General features: G+C 36.9%; 1 protein-coding gene across 2 annotated transcripts in view; it reads right to left on the bottom strand.

Moving 5' to 3' along the window:
• PDE1A (phosphodiesterase 1A) overlaps positions 1-27,002 on the bottom strand; it is a 151,860-nt gene that overhangs the window by 12,931 nt on the left and 111,927 nt on the right. For both annotated transcript variants that reach the window (XM_085321970.1, XM_085321978.1), the window contains 8 exons: positions 26,405-26,545; positions 22,663-22,763; positions 19,944-20,069; positions 14,129-14,230; positions 13,889-14,009; positions 9,780-9,861; positions 7,990-8,110; positions 5,571-5,755 (listed from right to left, as the gene is read on the bottom strand). In XM_085321970.1, the coding sequence (XP_085178096.1) occupies positions 5,571-5,755; positions 7,990-8,110; positions 9,780-9,861; positions 13,889-14,009; positions 14,129-14,230; positions 19,944-20,069; positions 22,663-22,763; positions 26,405-26,545 (979 nt within the window). The remainder of the gene's footprint in view (positions 1-5,570; positions 5,756-7,989; positions 8,111-9,779; positions 9,862-13,888; positions 14,010-14,128; positions 14,231-19,943; positions 20,070-22,662; positions 22,764-26,404; positions 26,546-27,002) is intronic.

Genomic DNA, 27,002 nt, shown 5'->3' with positions numbered 1-27,002 from the left:
CGTATTGACACCTTCYACTTTCAACTCCTCAAACAAGTTTCATCACAGTATATAAAAGCACATAATGTAATCTATGTAATCTATGTAAATATGTAATCTAGTGGCTCTTGATGTTACAGCATAATGTCATGCTGAGAAYGTAGCGAAGTTTTAACTAGCTATTGAAATATGTTACTGAAAGATTGGTTAAAGGTAATTTGTGTATTTACAGTTTCCTTGAGTGGCTAACTCAGCTTTTATTTTTCCTTTGCTATCGAGTTGTAAACTCAAGATCATGAAAGTTGGAACTCTTGGGAGTGCGGAGGGTAAGGACACGCTGCTCTGAGCTGCCGGGAAAAGGTGTTTTAGATCACCCAGCTTGTCACTTGCTGCAGCAGGCCAGTTCTCCATCACACGTTCCAAAGGATTYGGTTCTGGTACGAGGTTGCGTTGTCATGCCTTGGTCTGCAGTTTACAGCGCAGTGCCAATACAAAATGTTTCTTGCTGCTCTTAGCTCAAACCATCTCTCTTCCTTGTGTTTCCTCAGGCCATCGTGACAGCTTCTGCTCTTAGCATTGCTCTTACCACCTCCCTAGATTTGCTCAATAACTGCTTGTGACCTAAGTGTTTTAGCGTTGTAATTAAAAGCACTGTTGCTGGTCCTAGATGGGACTCCTTCATTATAGCCCTATGTATTTATTTCTCTCCAACAGATTAAAGCAGTCTGTTAGCACAGCTGACCTGTGCCAAACTGCCGGTAGCTTCCTCCCGCTGAACACCCTTACAAAGGGCTTCTAAATCACATTAACTTGTGATTATCACTCTAGATTTTTATATTTTAGCAGCTGTTACTCTCTTCTGATTAGTGAGTCTGCAGAGAGAATCTTTCAGAGAAAATGGATCCGAGCCCTGTGGTTATTGTGACTGGAAGTATACAGRATTGAAAACGCCTGAGGGGGCCTGCAGGTCCTAGGCAGAGGTCTTTCAGAAGAGACATTTGTTATTCAAAATTGCAGCCAATCAAAAGGAAGCTGATCCCTATGATTCAATAGTTTGTTGTTTTTCATATTTTTATTGCTAAAATTAAGCACAGGATAATGCAAGAGCCTCATTCATCCTCACATAYTTTTTTCAGCCCTTGTCCTGGTGCCGTCAGTCACCCCAGAAATAGACATTTGAGCAGTGTAGCAAAGTGCACTGGCAAAAGATGTTAAGGAGGAGATTTTCCATACAAAAAATGTAGCTTCTTTTTCAGGTCCCGTAACAGTGAATTCTTCAAGAGAGTTACTTACGTGTAAGTATGCTTAAGCATACGATTGAAACAGTGAGTAACAGTGTTGGTGTTATTACCAACACTGAAGGTGAACAATGTTAACATGCTTCAGGAAGGAGCCCGTTCAATTGGCAGCTGGACCCGTGGTCTGTATTCTGCATCCCCTTTTATTATACGACCTGAGGTGAGTGTCCTAAACTGCCTGTGCCTAATCCTGCTCAAATGTAAAATGAAGATAATGATAGTTATTCATCTCTGTAAATTTATTTACAGTGATGCCTAGTGAACAGATGATAAGCATGATACTATTGTATGCCCATTTACTCTGTTGAGAGTAACTGAGCTTGCCATCCACTGGCCATCCTCATTAGTAAATCTTTAATGCATTTTTATAGAACAGAATAAACACAAAGACTTGTGATTTACACTTTTTAAATATAAATCAGTGTTGCAATTTCTCTATGTTCTGAGTAGACCTGCATCATATGAAGGGTCTTATACAACATTTAAATCTTTCCCAATGACTTGTTACAGCTTCCTCAATAGGTCACTAACTCCCAGACCTTAAAATCAATTTAGCAATCATTTTCTCTAATGAAACAACCTCTAAAACTCATCTGAGCATCTTTACTGTCAATTTGCTACAACTGTCACCTTTGCAAATATCAGCTGCCATCACTGCTATGCTGAAAAAAGCACAGGGTAGAATGGTCTCTTTATCATTGTGTTGAATTGAACAAAGACAGATTAGCTGGTGATTAGGGGTTTGGAATATTAATTAAACATCAAGGCTTTCAAATTAGAATCCCAGATGTTTGATCATTATGGTAATTCCCTGTTACCAGCATTCCCTGAAAGGCCTTAGAAACATTCCACTAATTCTCCAGTGGTGAAAGGTTGCAGACCCTTAGGCTATAGAGCACTGAGCTCCTGTGCATCAATTATACACGACATGGCCTTTTCAGCAAAATGGAGTTATCTTAGGTAGCGAGCCTTCTGTTAAGAAAGCTCTCAAACAGCTGCCTAGGTACGTATATGCTTTCCTTCCCAACACCTAACATACAGGTCTTTCCAAGACGAAGCACTTTGTTCCTTGCACAAGCTGTTTGCTCTGAATCAACAGTCTCAATAGTAACTATGTCTTCTCAGTGAGCTACTGCTACATCTCCAGGAAAGTGCCCAATGTCAACAACAGCGAGCGTGTCCTTGTCTCCTGCTCTGGTCTAGCTGGGCATGTGAGTCATACCTCCTACCTGTACCCTGCCTCCCTCCAGTGGAGTTGCTTCGCAGGCGCTGYTAAATGCATTGTGTTATCCTGACAAGGTAAGAAGCTGGAACAAGTCTGAGTCCTTCTCAGAAAATGGTAAGGATTGTTGTTAGATTCCTTTTTACAATTGTACCTGTGCATCTATGTTACTACACTTTATAGAGACTGTTTCTGCTAAGTTTGTGAACTGTTCGGGCAGTCTGGAACTGTCTAGTGTGCACAGACAAGAATGCGGATTTTTTTTAAAAGCAGAAGTACTGTTTGTCACAATCAGCTTAGGAAACGTGCATGGAGATCTACGCTAGCAGCCAGCCTGCTTACTACTGTGGCATACGGTCGTAACACAACGTGACCTACTAAGTGCGTTTAGCTCTTTGTGGTTTACAATARATTATCTAGTTAGGAGTAATAATAGCAATACCAACAGGGATTTACCCTCACAGTTTTTTTCCCCTCAGTACATGTACATACTAACATACAAATAAAACTCTACTTCATATACATATCCGGAGCAACCTACAAACTTCTCAGCAAACAACTGAATTGAAGAAGGTATGCTCCCAACAGGACAGGAAAAACTGACTCAAAGTCTCAGGTTACTCACTTACAGGTTTAAGTCAAACTTATTCAAACTTGAGTGTGATCTGAAAGGAATTTAGAGTGGAAACAGTATGTATTTCAAAATCTCTACTCTTTATTAGATGTTTGTTAATTTTGCAGAGTCTGGTTAAGGATTTTCACTCTTTGCAATGTGCAGCTTCAGAGCAGGTATATTGCCATTCTGCACTGATTGAGGAGATTTGTACTCCCACAATGTGGCAAAGAATATATGTGCATCCTATGGAGGGCTACATTCACTTAGAGAAAACTCCTTTTCCATCATCCCTTAGGGTCCACATATAGAGTTAAAAAGTATTAATTAGTTCTGAAGAGTGAATGGAAAGTAACTTTCTCAAAAACCTATAAAATCCTCCTGAGCTTTTACAAAAACTTACTTCTGATTTATAGAGTTTTGTTTTTGTTAATATACAGATATTATATGCACTATTCACATGACTCCTAACTGCTTGCCCTGAACATCTCCATCTATGTCCCGCTTAATTGCAGCTCTTGCTACAAGGGCCCTCTTTATCAGAGGAGTATTCTCTGTATCTCTTCCTGTCTTTCACAGAGGTTTTGCGAAACAGATCTAACAATAATCACACAAAGTAGATACCTGTTCATCAAGCTCCAGCCTCAACACCAGTTATTTCCACTTATCCTTCAGTTTTCCTAATGAATATGCTACTGTAATTCTACAACTCTGTTCAGAGAAATATTTAGACATACTTCATCAGTCAAGTTGATGGAGGAAAAGAAGGACATCCCAGAGTCTGGACAATCACAATCCTAACAAGGTCCATAGAGGTTCTGAACATTAGTCCCTCTGTTTCTCACAGTAGAAAACATGCCTAGAGTTTCCTGGATCTTGATAGACCTCACATTAACATTGACTATATAGAGAAACAACAATTTATCCTGAAGAATTCTTAAACCTATTGCTAGGAGAAGTTAGGTCTTTTCAATAGTTCTCAACAGAGAAATTTTACTGGCMTAAATCTCTCAGTAATTTCTAGAGCACTTAAGTAGTACTGGAAACCACGGGAAATAAATTACCTTCTTGATAGCATTGTGCACATCTATAGCAATATATCTGAAATCTGATCACTCAAAACCAATCATCTGGTTAATTAGTAATAGCTACAACTGCAAGTGGCAAACTTCCAGATAACACTGTTTCCAGTCTTCTGTGTTGAGGGCCCTCTTATGTAGATAGCAACAACTTGCAGAATTCAGCCAGTACTGATCTAAGTGGTCTTTGGCATCCTGATCTTCTGCTGTCACTACCGACCATCCCAAATTAGCAGCCCTGTCTTTTTGACCAGTTAGTTCAAGTTGGACAATATCAAAAGAAACAACTGATCACGTAAAGCTGCTCGTTCAGAAAGGACAATACGATTTAAACCTTCTCGTCAGTGGTCCCTTCTGCCTAGCTCTAAGTCATGGTTAGAATATACGCACCAAAACTTTTTCTTTCTTAATATTCTCTTAACGAGAATAGCAGTCCTCATTTTAGAACTAAATGAGATTTTTAGCACCAGTCAGCAGTGTTTCTTCCCCTTTGTCTGACACCTCTTTGAAAAAAGGTACTGCTTTAAATGATGGGATGAAATACAGGCCTTGGCACTGGGTTCCAGAGTACTCGTTCATGCAGCCAGTATCAGATCATGGCCAAGCGGTGAAAGACTATCCTAAAATGTGCCAGATGCTTACTCAGGACCAAGACAGACTCTGAGGACACAATGTTCCCAAATGGCTGTTAACTAACCTGGATCAAGGGTCACACAACAACTATCACAAATCATTTCACAGAGATAACGGTAACCCCAGATAATTTTCAGGTACAGTTCATGAACTAAGATGCTTGATGCAAATTTGGCTTTATTAACTATCAGCTGGCAACTGAACAGTCACTTTTTGCCTTGCTTGGGTCTAGTATGTGCTGTGATTGCCCAAATCATTAGATCCTCTATAACATTTAAATAATTGCCTACAGCATGGTCCCAAGAAGCCTGCAATATTTAATTTTATGCCATACAGTGAGGAACAAATAGCATTTTTTAATAGGGAAAAATATAAATTTTACATTTTTTAAAGAAATGTGGCAATATGTAATACTTTGATTTTGGCATTTAAAGCCAAAATCAGTATCAGTTATGATTAACTTTACAAGAATGCATATTTCTGAACTAGCCCTCTAAAGATAAATTGAGCAGTACAGAGTCCTATTTTACAGGCTGTAAGATTTATTCTCATCCCCTGCTCACCTACATCTCCTTGCACCTGGACAGCAAAATAAGGCCACCTAAACAAACATTATGAAATAAAATATAGGCATATGAGACAAGTATATACTTTTATAAGTTGAGGGGAATTTAAAAATAAAAGTAGGGGAGATCTTAAGGAAGATTAAGGAATCTATAAAAACATTCCTTCTTAGTATATCATACCTTGTATTGCTAATTCCTTCCATCTTTCTTTGTTTGCTTGAATGATCTGCATCAAGTTGTCCTTAAAGCTTGTTAGGTCTACAGTTGCTAGAGAATTTTCTGTGTAAGTCCCTCCATCACTTGTACTTTTAAAACCAGGTCGTCTTTGTGCTTCAGCATTGCTTACTGCTCCCAAACTATTCTGGCTACAGAAGGAAGAGAATCCTAAATTATGAACACAGTAGGGCAGTTTTAATAATACACAAACAGTTAATTTGTATCAAATTCTTTAGGATCTACATGTAAATCACTAACTAGAAATAATAGTCTTTACCAAAGAATGCCTAAGATACTAGACATTTCTTCAGTTCATGAAGCTGTAACCTGGGACTGATTCTTACTGACCTTTTTCTAGGGAATTATTGAAAAGCCATGACAGCAGATGATGGCTTTTAAGAACTAGTAGACTGCTCCTTAAAAGAATGTTTATGCAATCAGTTTAGAGTAGCTTCTTAGTTATCATTTTAAATAGTGAATGGTATCTTTTGGGGCTTGTAGGAGAGACGTCTGATTCTTATTTGCCAACCCATATGAAAAAAGCAAGATGTGACAGTACATGTAAAGATGTAAAAAGTAAATTTGACTTCAGAGGAAAGTTCTCCATATAGTACTTCAAGTGTAGTCAAAGCAGGATTTAGTATAATGACCTTAAGAGCCAATTCTTCAAATTAGTAATGAAGAACTAAAATATGAGGAACTAGAATTTTAATAATTTTAATAAGAAATAAATGGCATTATTCATCACTTAAAGAGTTATTGCAGCTAGGTAAGGTAAGGGGCAGGTTAAAATTCATTATCTGTATGTGAATAAAAGATACATACGAAAGTATGAAAAAAGAATAAAATCTCTCTTTTTTTCAAAGAATAAAATCATTAAACCTATTTTTGGCCTCGTATGGCTAATCATTTCACAGTAGTTTTCAATTACTGGATTAAGTTGCACAGTTTATCTGATTGGCACTAAAGACCCATATCCATATACATACAAAGGGATTTCCATTAACCCTATCAGGAGAAATATAAATTTCAGTGAGGATTGTACAAGAAGAGTTAATTACAATATCCCTGCGCTCCAGAGATGTTAAATAGAATAGAATGGAAAAATTATGCTATAATTGTAATGCATTTCAGACAACACAGTAAATGTCGTACCATATATTTATGGAATCCCTCTGTAGTTTTTATGGAAGTCTGTTGGCTCAGATATTATGCTCTAGGCTCTCCAGTCTTGCTTAGCGCTTGCTTCAATACTCAGAAACTAATTTCCCTTATACTTGACCTCACATGAGTAAGCTTTGCTGGATCATAAGCTTTTGTTCATGCACCATTCACTTATGACTATCAATTGAAAATTAAGCCTGGAGCTGCTAATCTCTAATGTGAACAAGTGAGCAGCTAAAGGATATGTGTTAGCGTTAATGCTTCCGTTTAGCACTGTTGCCCTAAACAGTAAGAATGCTGTCACAAATAATTACTTCTTTACAGCAACCGAAATACATGCAGAGTAAATTCATGATTAAAAGGCAGCTAGGTTCATCATTTCACTACTAAAATGTAACTGTTGCACAGCAAAGGAACAAATGCCCTGCAGAATTATGATATCAGTAGCCTCAGTGAAAACTCAAATTGTGGTGAAAATGAAGAAAAAGAAATGACAATAGAGGGAACATTCGGAACAGCAGCATCTGATTACTGAACAATACTTTCACTGCAGAATCACTCAAATGGATAACACTGTCTCTCATAGATATTTTGTTTTGCAGAAACCTTCCTTCATGATATAAAAATCAGGAGCTCCACTAGCAAAAAAACCCTCCCACCTGCCAGCAAAAAAACCCTCCCAGTGAATTTTGTCTCAAGTGGATATATCAAATAATAATGAAAAATAGAAAGGTGGGGAGGAGTGACCTACAGTATAAGAAAAACTCAGGATAAAACCTGAAACTGCCTGCATCACCTGCACTTTCAATTGCTCTCACAAACTGAAGGATAACTTTTGTCACTGTCAGTTAAAATAATACTGAAAAAGACTCAGTGGTAAGAAAACCAGGAACTTTGACAATCTTACATAGATACTGGCTGGTAGTCTTTCTAGATGGAGTCAAAGAAAAAAAATAAAGTATTATTACATATTCTGCAGAAAATCGCCTTTACATTTTAGAAGTATTTTGTTCATTGTATAGCATTTTTGCCATTTTACGTGCACAACTGTCCATGGTCAATGCACGAACAGTATACTGCAAATAAAAGATGGCACCACTAGGTGGCAATACTGTACAGCTAGTCCTGCTACTTTTCCAACCTTAACACTAATCATGATAATAATGAGAATGACAGTAGTTAGTTAAGTCAGCTCAAAAAATAAACAATGTATTCATACCTGGGTGTCCCAAATGCAGGACTTTCAGATTTTGAAGCTTCCCCTATAAGAGGAATAACAATTTTCTCCATTGAATCCGTAAGAAGAGAAAATGTTGGTTCTACTATGAAATCAATGAAACCTGAAGAGAAAAATGACAGGAAAAAAAAATCAGATTTTACATTTTCCCAGCTCTCAAATCTAAAAACTAAGGTTTGATATAAGGCTAATTTTCTCACTGTAGTCCTGATTCAACATTCTAGTTACTACCTGTACAATTTTGAGCAAAAGTAGTAAACAAAACAAAAAACCCACCTGAAGTAGGATGCACATAACTAAATTATAGCTTTTCATTCCTATTCCATGTAAATTTTATGCTGTGTAGTAACACACCTTGAGTTTGAAATCAATATGAATTACTGAATGGAAGGGATGCTACAGTAGAGTTAAGAGGCTAGAAGTCCTACTGCCTCTGTTACCATTCGGAGCTTCTTGCCAAGGAGTTAATATTTCAAACTGCTGTTTATTATTCTGTGGAGGTAAAGTGTTATTTCACAGTGTGTAGGAGTGTTCTGTCAAATCAGTGAAGAGAACAAGTAATATCCCTAGGAGACAGCATTCATCCCACAGTTCTGAGATGTCAGCTCTGAACAATGTCTTTTACATTTTAAAGTGCTCATCAAGGTAAGGAATGACATAGTGAAAGAATGAAGTATTATTCTTTGCTGAGCATTTCACAGAAACAAAATAGATTTTTTTTAAAAAAAAAAGAGCTAGCAATGGATTTCCAGGTTTCTTAACGATGTAACACAGCCCAAAGGTGAGCAACAGTGCTTCAGCCTAAAATCCAGCTTCCCACCTGCAGTAGGTATAACTCTCAAGCACGTTGCATTTTGCGTCCCAGGGGAATGGAACAAAGAACATTTTGAGTGGCAAGATCAGACAGGATGACATGCTTCAATTCAAAGCTAACACCTTTGCACCAATAGAAGCTCTCAAGGAGTACTGAGATCACGCACATAAAAGGTAAGCTTCGAGGGGGTATGGCCTTGTAACCATCCCCAATTAACTTTACCACTTTTGATTTTCTCATTATAGCTGATTCGATAGCTCAAAACAGGGAGAAGGGAGCCAAGACCTGCATTTGGCAGTTTGGCCGCTGTTGATCAGAGAACAATTAGAAGTGACGGGAACAGGATGCAGTGGTCCTTGTCAACCCCAGGAGGCGTGACCCTGTGCTGCTCAGCTCTGCCACGCTGTTAGTCCTAACTGCAATCCAGCAGTCTGAGCTATTAATTAGCTTTATGTGAGTGACATGGCCAGAGAAGCAAACCACTTCAATACCAGCTGAAGTCCTTTTGTCTTGGTCCCTGGCTAGGTGTTTGGAAGCTGAAGGGCTGACACCTCCAATTCATTTGCAGTTGAGATGCAGCTACAAAAAGATACCAGACTTCTGGATAGTAGCAGACACATGCCTTTGGCTTCTCGAGCAAGAGTCAACCTGTCTAACGACACGAGCTACCAAACTCTGAAGCACGTACAGTAAAAGATGCGCTTACATCTAGTACTTGGTAAACCCTCTCCTACCCCTCCGTGGATCATACATGCCAAAGTAGCTTAATATTTTTTTGAAACCAGTGAGTTGCTGCTGTAAGGGCATATGACTTCACTGAACAAACAGGTACAAACATTGTATATGATGGGATTTTGAATGTTTAAAATGCAAAATGGGTCTAAGAAAGGTCTACACAGTTTTTTTATGCTCCTACACATAGAAGAAGAAGAAGAAGAAAAACAGGTCTTGTCATTACCTATTTGGGACTGAGCTACCAAAGTAGACTTGCGGTCACAGAGTGGGGAAAATGGAAGCCCTAAAGCAGCCTCCTTGTCTCCCTGGAAACAACAATGTTTAATATTATAAGCACATACTGAATAATCAGATAGATAAATGATCTGAACATGCTTAGTACTTATTCAACAAGTTACTTCAGTCACTTATTTTCCTAAATAAGAACAAGTTGCAGATAACAAACTCATTATTTGTCTTTAAATTATCAGGAAAAGTAAAGGCCAATATTCTAATTTATGTTTAACAATTTTTAGATACAGGAAGTTGTTCAAAGGAAGTGCTCATCAAACGCAAGGCATCTGCCAATGAGATTTAATATTTGTCAAGGAAGAAAAATAAATGGCATATTTTATAAGGAGTCTTTCAACATTTACAGTTTAGACCTGCAAAATCTTTGATGTTATGAGATTGGACACTTAGACATGTTTGTAATAAAAAGGCTAAATATTTCCTTCCATTACATTGGTTTATGGAACATGTAAAATTTCTTCAGTGTACTTGCACAAGTGAAAAAGCATGACCTGACTTTAATTCTTGCTCACTAGTAGGAATATCTCTCTGTTGCTGAAGACAGAATAAAAATATATTTAAACGTCAAATAAGATCAGGTCAATCATAAATTATAATAATGAGCACAGTGGCACAGTGTTGATATTTAAATTGGTCATTAAGAGTCTCACGAGATTTAAAATCAAGATAAAGATAGTAAAAAAATAAATTATTTTCCCAGGTGACTAACTCATTGGACAAAAATTCTCCTTTTGTGCTACTGGACCTACTCAGATTGAGAGCATAACATTATAGGAACTGTGATGCTTCTTTGAGTGATGTGAACTGTGTATTTCTTTATTTTTAAGTTTTTGAGATGGGTGGGTGTATTTCTATTTTGAACAACTAGCTCTGATTTTCCTTGGCATTGTAACACATTTTCTGTAGTTGTTTTAACTTACAGTGTTGTTTGGCTTTTTCCCTGAAGTTAACACTGATGCTTATTTTAATCGTTAGCTACAGTTAACAAGCTTTTTTGCCTAGGTGAATGTTCATTTTTTCCTGGTGCCCACTACTTTGAAAGCTGAATTTTAAAACATTGCTTGCTCACTGGCAGTTCCAAGTCCTGCTTTTTTTCCTGTAAGGCTGTAGAAATAGGGGAATTACTATTAAAAACAGAAGAAAAAAAGAAGTGGACTTAATGAGTTTTGTATAAGTTTGGACCATTCAATTTTGGCTGACATGGATCTGGAAATCCCAGAGATGTCCAGTACTCACACTCAGATCAACAGATCGTAGGATGAACAACCAAACCAGTGTATCCAGGAAGCACGCACTACTCGGTTCATGTATATATTTACAGTTACTCAATTGCACTTTAAATGTGTTGGAATTATTCCATACATCCTGCTCATCTCAGCAGCACATATAAAGTGGCATTCAATTCTTTGCACATTCCTCTACAGCATGACTTCCACATTTTATATTGCTCAGCAACAGAAATACATATTTGGTGGCTTGATTGCAATATTAAATGCCAGCTCAAGCCTTTGAGCAGCTTATTTATGATCTAGTCACTTTTTATAAGGCAAGAATAAAGGAATAACTAAAACATTAACTGATCCTCTGTACTCAAAGACCAAGGCAGTGTGGTACTGCTTATTGCTAATGCTACCTCCACTTGCCTGGATACATTGCCTCACTGTCTCATGGGCTCTGTCTACTCTGTCTCTCTGTGCCTAGAATGTTTTTACAGTTGGTCATTTCTGACCTTTTCAAGTCATACATATCTGGAGTAATCAGATCCTCCTTTCTCCTCGCAAGCTCAAGATCTTCATCATTTCCATTTACAGGAACAGACATAAACTCATGACTCTACTCAGTATTTCCACAAAACTTAGTCTATCCATTATTTAGATTAAGGCACCAGATCTCCACTCAGTCTCCCCAGGGCATGTGCTAGAGTCATGGATGTCTGAAAGCTCCTTATTCAGAACCTCTAGGAACAGAGCAAGAAACTTTCAGGGCAGACGGGCCAAACAACCTAATGGTTTAGCCTACTGGCTCTTTTATTACTCTGATCCCCTTTCCAGTGTGACCCATGTGATTTGAAAATGTGAGCATACAGAAAAAATAATTACAATCAAGATGAGTTAGACATACACTGTTCAATTATCTGTATTAAACGTTTTTTAAAGACTATATATAATTGCAGGAACCATGTAATATCTAAAATGGATTGTGKTTATCAATTTAATCTCAGTAATCGATATTTTAAAAACGTGCATGGTTTCTATGCACTCATAGTAAGTGCCATACTCCTGATGCAGGAAAGCACTGAGTTTTCTTTCATTCTTTTTTTGGCTCTTTTAAAATTAACAGGAAATATTTCAATGCTTTGTAAGCCATGGAGGTTGGTTTTTCAGCTTCCCTGGAGATTATAGTTTATGCTGAGGTCACCAAAAATAATTTACTTAAATGCAAGCTAATTTCAGTGTGCATTGCTCCCTGTGAAGTATCTGAAATAAAAGTTCCTAAACTATGGTACAGGAATCACTAGTGACATGCAGACTGCTTTAAAACCTGCATAACCTGGCACTTGTTAAGATCTTGTACTACCACCATTGACAAACGTTAACATACTACACCCCCTAAAAATAGTACCCATCTTTAAAAAAAAGAGGAAGATTATTAATTCCTGGAACACAACATTTCTAAATCGTATACAAATATTAAATTCCAAGTTTCTCTTAATTTTTGCCATTGCTATTTCTTTTTACTGAAAGAATAACCTGACAACCAGAAGTCAATGTCAAGTTTTTTTTAAACTGTTCACAGTACTTTATTTCCCACTTTACTATTTTAATATGGGGTCTTTTATATGTGTATTGCTATATTACCAATTTTGTTGCCTGCATCAGAGAGCTAAAAGAACCATAAAATCATAACACATTTTTTTCTCTCATATCAAACAATTCCTAATTCATAGACAACAGAAATAGTAATAATGCATAGCTATTACTTCCTCATAAATTTTAGTTTCTGATTTTATCACAACGTGGTCATTTTTATACATATGCTGATGATTTGGAAGCTCAGCTATTTACTTCAGGACACTTAAAATGTCCTGGCTTTCATTTTACCACTTGAACTGTATTTTAATCAGTTCTCATAACAAAGAAATGCTTCATCAAAGGCTATTACTATGCTGAGAAAAAAATGGTTTATTTTTACAAGTGCTTAGTGTGTTCAGCAGCGTTTCGAGTGATGGGAGAAGCAGAAACACCCTCCTGGCTGCTCCTGTTTGACACAACTGCTTGTTAGGCACTCAGCATTCCCCGCTCAAGGGAGCGTTCATGGCAGGGCAAGCACATCCCCATCACAGAAATGCTTTCTGGCACCTGCCCAGGCGAGCCAGCAAATGGCAGCAGCCACACCAACACTGGCTGCCCATGGGCTTTCTCTCTGAATTCAGTATCTTGCAGCCATAAAAAGCCTTTCATAGAGGTAAGTCTTCATTTTTGTTTCAGGATATATGGCCACGCTGCCAACAGGATGACTCCCAGTAATGTCTCAGGGCTTTGGATTAGCCCTTATGACAGCAAAACCTTCAAAACTATGTCTCACGTGCATGACAACAATGGCAAGAAAAAGAAATAGGAGGATTTTCTAAAATATAAGATGAAGACAACGTTTTTGCCTTTGCTGAATGCAAATGCTTCCTAGTTTCGAGTCCCTCATCCTACCCTATCCGTGTTTCTTTTTAACTCAAAGCATATATAAATCTCTGTCTACAGAATGAAAACAGCTTGACAAGTTATAATATTATTGAAAGAAAAAAAACCTACAATGCTTAGAATCCTGGTATCACCTGAAATAGATATGGAGCAATAACATTTTCATCTTATTCACTCACATAAAAGCTGAGTTAACGTCAGCAGTATTAAGAGTAAGGAATATGTACTACTGACTATGCTAGTCAATCACAATCAAGAGCAACCTGACTGGTAAAGTTATAGAAAGATTTAATCAGGTAACTACCGTTTCTTCAACTAGATTTACTGAAAGATTTTAAAATGGCACCTGTCGAAAAAATTCTTCCATCAGGGCCATGGTCCACCGGTAGTGCAGTTTCCAGGATTTTGCTGGATGGCTTATATCTGCTGCGTGTAGAATCAAAGACATGGCTTTGGCTTTGTCTATCCTGTCAAATCAAAGACATGCTCTGATTATCTCAGAACAAAAGCAACTAGTTAATGTCTTTTCTTGGACACGAGCTCATTTAAAGACTACAGATAAAGAGCAGAATGGAAAATAACCTACCCTTCTGTCTGCTGTAGAGTATGTCGCATGGTTTTAATTTGCTGAAAATGACCCGACATATCTGTAGACAAAACCATCTCAATGACCAAGCTACGCAACTCCCTAAAAATAATTAAAAGCAAAATGACTTATTACAATTCATTTATTCTATGTATGGAACATTTATTTAAGCAGCACTTGTTAATTTATAACAACCCACGTTTTCTATTACATTTTAAAAAGCTTTTAAATAAATTATTAACAACTTGAACGTTGTATCCTAAAGGGATTCTGTGGAAGCAAAAAACCCATGCTGCAATTATTATTTCAAAGTCATGCTGTTCTGCAATTCCTCTTTTCTGGTGTATAAACTAGAATTACATGCAGTTCTAGCACTCATTATAATTCTTTCCTTTTTGGTTTCAGCATCAGAGTAACCAAAAAAACCAGTTTTCTCTGGCCTCACCACCACATAGGAGAACATAGTAGTGTTTTATATTATTGTTCTCATCCTAGCACAGAATAGGCAAAACACTAAACCTATTAAGAAGGCTGCAGAGACACTTAGAAGAGCAAGAACTGTTACATTTGAAATGCTGTGAATATTACGCCAATATTATGAACAGCATGTCAAACTCCCTTCACCTCAAGGGTCTCCTTAACGCCTATTACATTAATCAGAACAAGTTCAGGATTCACAGTTTATCTGTATCTTGATATTATGGTCAGATAATGCTTGTCCATCAGCTTTCTATTAAATGAGTAAGAAAATAGTAAAACATCAATCATGTGAGGAAGTTTATTAATTATCAGGGTATATGAAAGTGCATTAATTTTGTCACCAGTAATTACTGAGCTGGAATATACACTTTCCTTGAGGTAGAAGGATTGTATATTTGTAGACTATGTAGGAGTCCACAAGCTCTTTATTAACATATTTTTTACATGTCCTAGAGGGATTTACATGCAAAAGAGGGTTGCTTCCAGATATTGGAGGTGGGGGGGGGGGAAATCAACTACATATTAAATCTTCATGTAGCATATATCTTCAGGAATATGCTTACAAACTTAAGGATGCCTTCCTTAGAATACTGAGACCCGGTACGGTGTGGCAAAGAGCCAAGTATGCTTGTTTGCTATTAGCCAAAGTATCAAATACAACAGTAGAAACCTGCTTTAGGATTTCTCACTGATCTATCCCTATCTTTGATTTACTTAATGAAGTACTTTTTCAAATAAATATGTTTTAAAGAAATTGCAGTTTTCTTTAGGGCTGTTACGGAAGTTTATTATAAAACCTATTGAGACTGCTTGTGAGCCAAATTAATTGCATATTTAAGTTGATATTCCTCATTGATTTTTGTGTATTTATTTCTGATTTGCTTTTATGTAACAGGATAAAGACTCAGCCCTCTCACTTCTACTCAAATAATAATATGCAGCCATAGCAACTTGTGCTTAGAAAATGCCTTAACTTACCGACCTCATAAGATACTAATCAATTTGCATCCCAATTGTTGCTCCTCCACATTGCTTTAAAACTGTACTTTTCAAACATAGCCAAACTCATTAAAAATAAAAATAAAGAACAACTAGACACTACATGAAAACTGCAGGCTCTGCATTGTTAAATCCTGTTGTTTTTAAATAATTACCACTTCCTCTTTCTACAGGACACTTTCCTAGGAACTTTTCATGTCTGGACTTTCTTTTAAGAGTAATCAAAAATAAGCTTACTCCTACTGCACAAAGAACAGCAGCAAAATTCTGCTTGTAGTAGATTTACATTGCCACAGCAAGTGACAAACTCAAATTTTGACCTCTATCCCCTCGGTAGGGATCAAAGTAGCACTGTTCTCTTCACACGTTTGGGAACATTTCAGCCCCATGCCTGCCCTCCTATCAGCCACAGAGAGACAGAAAGTCCAGAATTAACAGGAAAACTAGAACTTTACTAGAGATGATAAGAAAGCTCAGTCTACTATCATTGCATGGAAGACTACTTTCAGACTCAAACCATTCCCAAGCCATTTCCCAGGGGGAAAAAAGCCTCTGAACTTCAGGATCAAGGACGACCTCAGCTTGTCTCACAGACAACTCCTGCAGAGAAATCAGTGCCATCTCATTAGTCAGTCCACAGGATAATACAGGTAGCCCTGCTAATGCTAGCAAGGAAAAACAATATGTAGTTGTTCCAGTCTTTCGTTCTGTGATAAAAAATATAACAGCACTCATGTACACTACACAGCAATTTCTTCAGATCCAAACACAGTTGAAAGAATGCTGATTTGGTGCATACAAACTCCATTTAAAATAACAGAGCAGTCATGTCCTGTGTTCTCTTTCTTTCTTAGCCTTTCCATATCTGTATGTCCTATGGGTAGGACACTGTAAACAAATAGTTAGGTATAAGATGATGGGAAAAAAATGACATGAATAATACTGTGATAAACAACAGAAAAGGAGCAGCACATGAAATTTCTCAAGAAAGTAGTTAACCAATAACCTGAAACCAATTTGGCCTGGATTAATCCATGACAAAGATATTTAGTAACCTGGATGCTAATGCTAATGGAAGTAAGCACCTAAGAATAGAGCAGGTTGAGCAGAATCAAGTTGGCAGCTGAGGCACTAAGAATCGTCTTGCAAGTTACAGCAATCCTGCTTTCCCCAGATAGAAACCCCCCAAGTGAAGGTGTGAAAGAGAAGCCACTTATGCTAGATGTAATGCATATTGTTTTGTTACTCTTTTTATATAATCTGCCAATATATCAATGTATGCCATAYGAATGGAACGGTTGGGGATCTTTTAATACTGCCTGTCCACCTCTGATTGTTGGGGTAGCACATAGTGGGGCTAAAACAGCAGAGGCCTGGTAAATCAACGGAGAAAGGGGGAGAAAGAGGAGTCCCCGTTTCATTATCTGGGGAACTGAGGGAGAGAAAAAAGGTGAATGTGGAAGATGACTGGATTTTTTTTCAGATTGAAGAGTGAGAAATGACTATGAACATCACATGTGTTATCCACAAAGGATGGGCTCATCAGGATGGTGGCAGTATTTCCCTGCTCAGGCCCAAACCCCATGTTTTAAACTTACTTGATCCTGACAGTTTATTAGCGCATTTATGTTCTTAACATTAACATGTAGAAAGGAAAATGTAATACTATAAGGCATTCTCATTCACTTTGCTTTATGCTGCTGGAATAATTAGCAGAACTACAGTTTAAATAGGCAGAGGTATTAAATTAAAAAAAATATAATCATTGCAATCCAAGAAAAGAGATCTGACAGTAGTTAAGAAATTAATCAGTGCCAGGAAGTACACTAAAAAGTTGAACAAATTATCATTTCAATTTACTGCCAATTTGCTTCAGTGCAAACGTTAAAACTATTAGTCCAATAGCATCAATTTCAATAAATATCCAAAAAGTTTACTCTAGTAATAATTTGAAAATTTAAAAGTTTCTTTCAAGTGGCTAACATATTTGTCATTGCACTGATGAACAATTGCCTCTGATGACAGAATAAGAGGAATATTTTGCTAAATTAGGTAACATATCACAGTTCCATAGGTTGTGCAGCTTCTCAGATGGGTACTTTGGAAGTTACAGTTTGTTTCAAAGTCCATACTGTAAGTGCCTAGCAAAGCAACTAACCATGGAACTGAGGGTCCTAGTTAATCAATYAGGTTTCATATTTCTCTTCTAAATTGTATTGAATAGTCCCCAGAAGAGGACCAGAAGTTCTACTTCCTCTGGTTCCCAAATCTCACTAACTTTAAGCAGGCTGCAAGGATATACAAGTGGATAGCACCTGTGCAACCACTTTACTCCAACAAAAAGCACAAAACTAAACTAAATTGCTCCAGGAAACCTGGTTGGATTAACAGTGAGAGGAGGCTGAAAAGCTAGTATAAACACATCTGGATTGAACACCTCATGAAAGAACATGTTAGTTCATGGTCAGTCCAAAAACCAAAGAGAAAAAAATACACCAGAAGAAGTTAGAGCAAAGGGTCCAGAACTGTAGGAAGACCAAGCTCTCTGTGCAGAGAAGGGTATTTCAGAAATACGCAAATAATCTATAACGTGCCTCTCTCTATTCTGTTGCAGTCCACTACAGCTATGTGCCACAAACTTCACACATCCAGAAACTGCAGGATCCTCTTCCCATTGGGAAATCTTTTCTTTCACAGGAGCTTCCATTCCGTAACTCTTTACCCCCAGAGACACAGCAAACGGGAATGACCGGGGTGCACTGTGCTAGCTGGCAGCTACGTTTCTGTCGGCCRGAGCAACTGCATGTTACTGCGTTCATGGTGGTCTCTAGTGACTAAAGATCCCAGACTATGGAAGCATGTAAGGGTCTTTAAGCCATCGTTATTCAGTCCTGAACTACTCCATCGTATGAAAAGTTCTGCCCCTTTCTATGTGGAAGCATTCTCTGGCAGGACAAGGTATGAAACTACAACACTACAATAAACATACTCACAGTAACAAGTCTGAAGATTTGAAAATTCTTACTTCTATACAATGAAGATTTTAAAAGAAAAAAAATCCAGTCTCTGATGGCTGCCTAGAGGCACAAACACTTTCTTCATACTCAGTGGCTAGGAAAAGGGTCACAGAGACCAAACTACTCTATCAGCCCCAAAGGAATTCCCATCAGGATAACAGTGACTCATGTTGGCAATGAAAATCTGACTGTGTAAGACAACTCTTGCTCAAGCTTACAGTTTACTTCCAGAGATCGTTCTCTGAACTAAATTTATAATTAGAATTTATGATAACTAAATGCAAATGATCATCCCGTGAGATGATGGGAAAAGTGTATGATTCCTCTCTCACATTATATTAAATTAAAAAGTACTTTCGTATTAACTATATCACCACATAAAACAGTCAAATAATGTAAGTCTACTATATAAGTAAGTCCTTCACCTTTAAAAAAATGTACTAAGCCAAAATTTGCTCTCATATTCACATATTCCTTCATAAATGTATAGTTGTGGGAAAATACAAATAAAGCAGACAATAGGCTTGTTCTTTGTGGTGGCATCAYTGACAACGGCAGATTTGTCTAGAAGCAGAACATTTTATCTGGCCTCACAGTCCAGTTATTTAAAAATTATTTTTAAGGGTCTCTGAATGATAGTTTTAACAGAGAAATCTTAAGTGCTATAGATACTGATCTGCGATCTGTGTAATACAAAGATAATAACATACCTTTCTTAATAATGGAGAAAGTCATAGCTCTAACACTTGTTCACTTTAATCTTCTARATCTTGGTATCTGTGACAAGTCAGTTATGATCCTGATTCTTTTGGATAGTCAAATTTTCTTTAGGAATTACATTAAAAAATAAGAAGGAAAACAAGATATTTCTCTAGTGTAGCAGAGCCTTTACTTGACAGTTCACTTTTTAATGCTTAGCCAAGATGCAGCTATGCTGTGCGATGTCACACAGCAGAAAWCCCAGAGGCAGTAGTGGTCAAGCTGGCAATACATTGAGACTTTGCACTGAGKTTTTAATCCATTGTTAGACAAAGATAACGTAACTTAACAGCACAGTCTGCACAGTCAGCACACCTAACTATCATGCAGTCCAAGACATGGCTCATCAATGCACAACTTACTTAGAAAACTGTATAGAGTCACCYATAAAGCACTGATTTACACTACAGCAGCTTTTCCTAAGCTATGAACATCCATAACACCTTCTRGTGCAAAAGTTTTTCCTTGTAATTTGAACTCTTAAAATAGACGCCGCACGACGGGAGGTTTTTATTATTTTTACGTACTGGAATTATGCTTGAATATCACAGTAGTCTTACCTCCAATCATCTTTGGTTAAATTTGCCAGGATGTTCATCTCTTCTTCTTGCATGAGTCTATAAGCAGCACTCACATGATGATTTTCAAGAACAGAACGATCATTGTACAATATTGCAACATCTGACCTAGATTAAAAAAAAAAAAAAAACACAACACAATTTGACATAGAATACTCACGATGGCACTGGAGAAATTAGGAATGTGTATTCTTGATTATATATCCACGTATGTTTGTTCCTACAGAACAGATAAAATTTCTGCCCTAAAACCATGAAAATTTACCATCWTTGCCACTGTATTGTTTGGAGAAAAGTCCTATTTCTAAAAGTGTAACATTTTATTTTTATAGTATAACTGAGAAAGTTTTATGAGGAGAGCCTTGAGCTTCTTGATAGCAGATAGGATTGTACAACAATAGAAATATTAAAATTAGGCTACTCAAAAGTATTCTTTGAAAATACAACCACTTAAAAATGCAATACATTCATGAGAGGGAGCACCCCAAATAGCATGGGTTATAAAGAAGCTTGTGCCTCTACTATGAGACCTGCTTTGGCTCACGTGGCTCCTAATCAGAGAAAGAGCTGTACATATTAAAATGCTAGAAGAGTTTATATGTCATATGTTTCAAATGGATGCCATATTTTGTCAGAAAACAAGCTAAATCTTGAGCCTCGTAACGGAGGATTATATTCAATTGCTTTCTAAAGCCAGAATCTTACCAGAATGTTAATACCAGTTGGTAATGGCCAATTTGTATTAAGCCATGAAAGTACCCTTTCCCTCATAATCAGACAGAGACTAGGCTACAGCTACCAGAGTTAGATGTAGATTTTCACACAGTCTGATGCAGTGTGGATTTACAACAGCCCCAGACTTCAAGAAGTCTGAGGGAGCTGATTTCTCCCTGTGCTCTGACTTGGTAAGCAACCTTGGGTTTCCTCTTCCYGCTTGTTTTGCTCTGCTAAAACTGTTCCTGAGTATTTCCTTTTGGACTCAACGTGACTGACAATTCTGGGCTAAAAGACAGGTGTGATGATTTAGCAGCTCAGCTTACAATGATGTTAATGAGCAAAAATCAAATTCCTCAGTCTGGTGAGCAATAGTAAATATTCACTATAATCACTCATACATGGTATGGTATGGTGCCAAGGAATCTAAAAAATTAAAACTGGATTGGAAAGTTTACTTAGAGGAATAATGTATATCCTACTGAAATAATTAGTAGGTTTATGTCATTAATCTTAGTAACATCACGGGAAAATCTGTGATCTGCCAATCACTTAGGCACACTTTGACCCATATAGCTAATCATGGCTGGTTTTAATCACTGCTGAGATTYGACATGACTGTGAGCGCTATTTCATTGGCTTTTCTGAGGCAAAAGATGCTTTGGCACGGAATGGGGATGTCATGTTAAGGCCAAATTCCWCTAGGAGAGAAGAATGAGCTGCATCTCAAAACAAATACCTGTTGGCAAGAATGCACATGTAAAAGTCAAAGTTTAACAGCTTAATYCATTTTCCACTTTTGCAATACTTCAGAGCAAAATATTAAGGACAAAAATAGAAAAGTAATATAAACTTGGAACTACAAACTGAAGTTTATTTTTATCCAGACTATGCTAAAGTAGAGAATTATGCCTTTATTTCAGCAGTGGATCTAGAATTTGTTCATTATTGACAGGCATATCCCAATGCACTGGTATGTAGTGAGTTTAATTTAAATGCAGCCCTTGGGCAATTTATCTGTCTAGATAAGTGGGAAGATTCTTCTATTCATTTTTATGCCATGTAGTATTTCTTGCAATCCGTAGTGATTTACATCCTCGCTTAGAGCTGTTTCATTAGAACATGCCAATTCTTTGCTAAAAATTGCTGAAAAAGAGYAGGTAAAACTGAATTTTCAGCTGAGGATACTACAAAGCATAGCCAAGTGGGAGAGAACAACACGCATTGTAGCGGGGTAAGTATCAGGCATACAGCCTATCACCCACTAAAGGATTGCTCAGTGATTTTCCCTTGATGAACTGAAAATACTTTAATGAAGTATTAAATCCTTTAATGAAATACTTTAATGAATACTCTAATATGTGACTGTTCTGGACCAGAGGCTAAGGTGACAGACTGTCTGAATGAGAATATAGTTAGCTTGACTTTCAAACTGGAGGGTTATATCAAAACCACTGCAGAGGTTCACAGAACATACTAGGAGAGCACACTGGGTAAGGAATTTTACAAACATACTTGAAGGTCTCTCCCTGTGTGCTAGGACCCTGCAGTTTAATACACTGAAACAAAATGCATGTAGAACGTTAAATGAGCACAGACACATTGCTGAAAATTGTTATTTTTCTGGGGACATCATGAAAGAAAGCCCTGAGTCAAAATTATCAGAATTTAAGACAGTAAATAGATATGAGGGGCAAAAAATACGTAAAGAACTTCAAAATTTTGGGCATGATGGATTTTCTTTCACAACAATGTACTAAGATATCAGCTCCTAAATATAATGATTTAACTTCAAATATTTTAGAGTTTTACCAGTCCTTTTCCAACTGTACCGAGATCCCATTGACTTTATAGAGGTCAAGGAACCAATTCATAAAGTCAAAAATTATCTAACTATTTCCTAGTGGTATTAATAAGAGGTATGAAACATTTCAGACAAATGAACAGCAAACTTCGGATATGATACCCTTGGGATTGCTTTACTTACCTTGTCTGAATATGAAAATTGTTTGTGGTCCCAGTATGTTCATAATCATGGACGGCAGCTGCAAAAATCATTGCCAAAATTTCCAGTTCTGTGAGCCAGTGCTAGTAAATGAAAAACAAATTTTAGTTCTATTATCTATAAGAGCGTACTAAATTAAAAGACTATTGTACTGAAAACGTTTTGCATTTGACTTAAATAACCTTATTCTTTTCCTACTCCAAGTGACAAAATATATCCATAAAACTTAAATACTATACAGTCAAATGACTGCTTGTACTTATGATTTCTCTAACACAATGTTAAAGCCCTTATGATCACAAGCAAAGTAAATATTGACTGTCCAAAAATAAGTTAATAAGAAAATTGTGTAATATAATTTGAAGCAGTTTTGAGTAGGAAGYATATGATCTGCCAACCAATAAATGGCACTTGACAAATTACGGTAAATTCATCTAAAAAGTTGATACAAAGTTTTATGCTTTTAATTTGTTTTTTAGTGAACAATATATGTAGTTCACAATACTTTCTTAGGTACAGTACCAGCATTAACTATATTTTACCAGTATTATAGTATTGAAATACAGCCAATAGGAGACTTTCCTGTACTAAATTATACCACACTTTGCACTGGTGGTATCATACTGCATTTAGCTAACTAGAAAGGCAATAATATAGTGCATAAAGGTAGTATACATACAGAGCAAAAGACAGTACAGATCATCTTTATACAAATTAATAATCACCTAGAGTTTTGTGCACTTTTATACCTCTTCCTAACTGATACTGTTCTGTTGCTGTGTTTGTAAAATCACCTTTGTTGTTTGACTATTCTGTTTTTGGGKTTTTTTTTGAAAATTTACTTCATCTAAAAATGAGAGTAGACAAATCATATAATAATTAACCCTCATAGTTATAGGACTGATTTAGTCAAATGCCAGTCAAGCATTTTCACACGTATTTCAGATTTTTTAAGTGTAGAAGTAAGTCTCCACACTAAAGGATCTAAAAATGATCTTCYTCCTTATGCATCCATAAATGCAAATGAATGCTGTGTAGGTCATGTCATATAAGATGTATAAGCTGCCATAAGCAGTACAATCTTTTCAAAGAAGAAGAAAGGAACAGTCAAGATTCCTAAGTAGTGTGAGAACAATAAAATAGGGCACCAAGAGACAAAATAAGACTGCTGAGGAACAAAAAGTACTGGCTGGTTGATGAAGCTGTATAGATTTAAAAAGGGCACAACTGAGGAATGAGAAAGTACTGTAAGCAGTTGCAAAAATAGAAATGATGACCTTCATAGTATTCTGTGTCATAAGAAATCAGGCCATGAACTAGTACTGACTTTCACAACATTTTCAGCATACCAGTGGAATAGAAACCTAGAAATTATTAGTAAAACTAAACATAAACATTCTCTTTAAGCTGCCTTTTCAAAAATCAGCTTTTTTAGCAATGAAAAGAGTTGCTAGACAATTCATCTAAAATGAGAACACAGTTCCTTACAGATGATATCTACGGACTACAGAGATATCTTCATATGGTACTGTATGAGACCAAGTATTGTAGATACTGTAGCTGTACAATCAAAATTCAGTTCAGTATTCAAATCAGTGAATCAGAGAACAACTTTAGCTAAAGGATTTCTAAAGAAGCAGGAAACAGCTCTTAGATAAAGAGAAGGCTTTTTGGCAGGGGGGAAGCAGCCTCAGGTATTTGGCGGTTTGATAGACTTCAGGTGGCTGGAACTTAACTTTCTAGTGAAAAATATTATGCTATTCAGGTGTAACTCCTATTGGAAAAGATCTCTTCTATTCAGAGGTGTTCTGGAAGTACTGTAAATTGTTTCTAAGTAAAAAGATCATATTTCAACTTTTCATGAGCTCTTGTTGGAACTATTTTTTTGAACAATGGTAGAGTAAAAAATGAATAAGAAATGGATTCTCACAATACCCTTATTGACAGGGAAGACATTTTTTCCCTTAATTTGAGCAATACAGGTACGTGGGAGGGAAAAAGGGATGGTGGGAAGATGATCGATGACTCAAAAGTTCTTAACAAGATGTGTTCCCTGGGACTTGGATTCTTAAATCTTTGCAAAGTTGAACACTTCATAAGTGCAAGTGTGAGACAGATTTCATTTGTATCATCTGCAGTTTAATCACTTGCTGGTGGTGGGGAGGTTACTAGATTGTCTACCATATGTGATATCTAACTTTCTTAAGCACATCAATCTGAAGTTGCTGGCTCTTCYTTTTTTTTAGATGGACAGCCAATACCTTTTGAAAAATATAATGATCATTTTATCTCTTTAAATGAGCTATGAATATGAACACGTGAGTTATCGTTCACTGAAGTCTTCTCTATAAGCTTATAGAGAAACTTAAGCTCTGACCAGCTAAACATTTTGGCAAATGTCAAAATATGGCTGTTTTCCCAGTGCCTGTAAAAGATACAAAATGTATGACTTCAATAATAGAAATTGTGAAAAGGACTTTCTAAAACCTATCTTTTTGAAACATTTGCTTTAGTACATCTTCCAGAAGTGAACAAGACAGACAGCACTTCTTTGCAAGGTTGGGGAGTGAATATCAGCTCCTTAAGATAAAATGAAAGCACRGGAACTTCAAATCACATGTCAGTCCGCAAAACTCTCACAGGCATTTGATAGAGAATTGCGTCAAAGCTAAGTGACTCATTCTAAGTATTTGTTAGAAGATATAGCAGAGTTAAAAGAGGTGTTACAACAGACATAATCTGAAAACAATTAGCTTGAGAACTCAACTTCAAATTGTTACTGAGTAAGGTTCAGTAAGGCTAAAGTTAACTACACAATGTGAAAAAATACCCAAAAGATAAGTAGAACATTTGTGCAATATACTAATGAGATCGCAAACTACAAATTATATTCAGGACAGAAATAACTTTTCAAGTTGCAGAATCTCTAGGGCTTCTTTCAAACAATGATTTCTAAAATTTTCCTTTCCAAAAGCACTGGGGAATTSTTTCACAGCTCTAAAATACAAAACAAAGTGCATTCATAGTGAAGACTAAACTCTTCAAAAGGCCATTGGCAGAATCGTCCATTTTCTCAGAGTCAGGTTTAACTTTCATCTAAGCAAATTGAGAGTAAATAAGGAGACTCCCATTGCTGGGATTATATCGAAGTGTTTAGGGTAAAGATGTTTCAACAGATTCACTTCAGTTCCAAAGATGTTTGGATACTGCAAAAAGGCCACTGCAATCTCCTGGCTACTACAGGCAAGCGCAGTGTGCAAAACCTCTAAAAAGGTTATCATCTTGAAGAAAAAGCAGCTGCAGAGTGCTTGCACAAGTCTGCACTGATTTAGTACATCTTTCAGTGGCCAAGTCCTCACAGCAGATCCCTAAGTTTCCTTGCCTGATCACACCTCCCAGGCACCAATGTGGAAGGGAAAAATTCTCACCTGCCCACTCCTGCATATGTATCACTTTTAGTGTGACATACAATCCCAAGCCCAGAGAATGAAAAGCAAAAAGGATTTAAGAGGACTTTCCTCCCCTTTTTTTCTCAGCATTAGCAGCATTTCAAGCTGGAGGAACTGTTAAGATGATGCAAGTTCAGAGCCCAAGGGCTAGTTTGATCAGAATCTCTCTTTGAATCATTTTCAAGGGTGCATAAGAAGAGACACATATACACATTTATCTAAAAGAGCAGAGAATCTGAGAAAAGAAGCTGACTGAACTTTGCAGTATTTCTTACCATGATACCAGTGTGAATCAGGATGTAATGCACAGTTTGAGTAACATCAGCTGCATGGATCAAATTGTGATACGGATTTTTGTATTTGCTGTAACCAACCTCAAGAGCTTCAGCAAATGAGATAAGATTGGGAACAGGAATCTGCAGGAAGCAAAAATTAGAATAGAGTTTTTTTTCTGGCAACAGCTGCAAGGTTAATCATGCAATAAATAAAACACAAATTAACACACTATAGAACTTAGTTACAACAGAGCAACAACAGAGCCATTTAAAATGTAAAGGTCTGCAACATTAATTTGCATCAGAGAGTCTTCCACTAATTGTTGTAGAAGCTGTATCTTTCTACATATACTATGCACAGCATGTGGTTAGCATACAAGAGACTTCAGAGCTATAATCCAAAAAGTTTTTAAGAAGCTCCTTTCTGTCTTTACTAGGAACACATAGATTGCTTATATAATAAAGGTTTGACAGGTAAGAGTCTAACAATGGGGTTATTTATTTTTCTTTGTCGCCTTTATCTTCCTGAACCAAGGTTTCCTTGACCCTGATAGTCCACCTTTCCTTCCTCCAGACATCATATGAAGTAAAGGCACTA

This window comes from Rhea americana, unplaced genomic scaffold, assembly GCF_003343005.1.
Source record: "Rhea americana isolate MKP2758 unplaced genomic scaffold, rheAme1 scaffold_12, whole genome shotgun sequence".
NCBI lineage: Eukaryota > Metazoa > Chordata > Aves > Rheiformes > Rheidae > Rhea > Rhea americana.
Note: the sequence above shows the minus strand (reverse complement) of the source record. Positions and strands in the feature narration are given on the sequence as shown.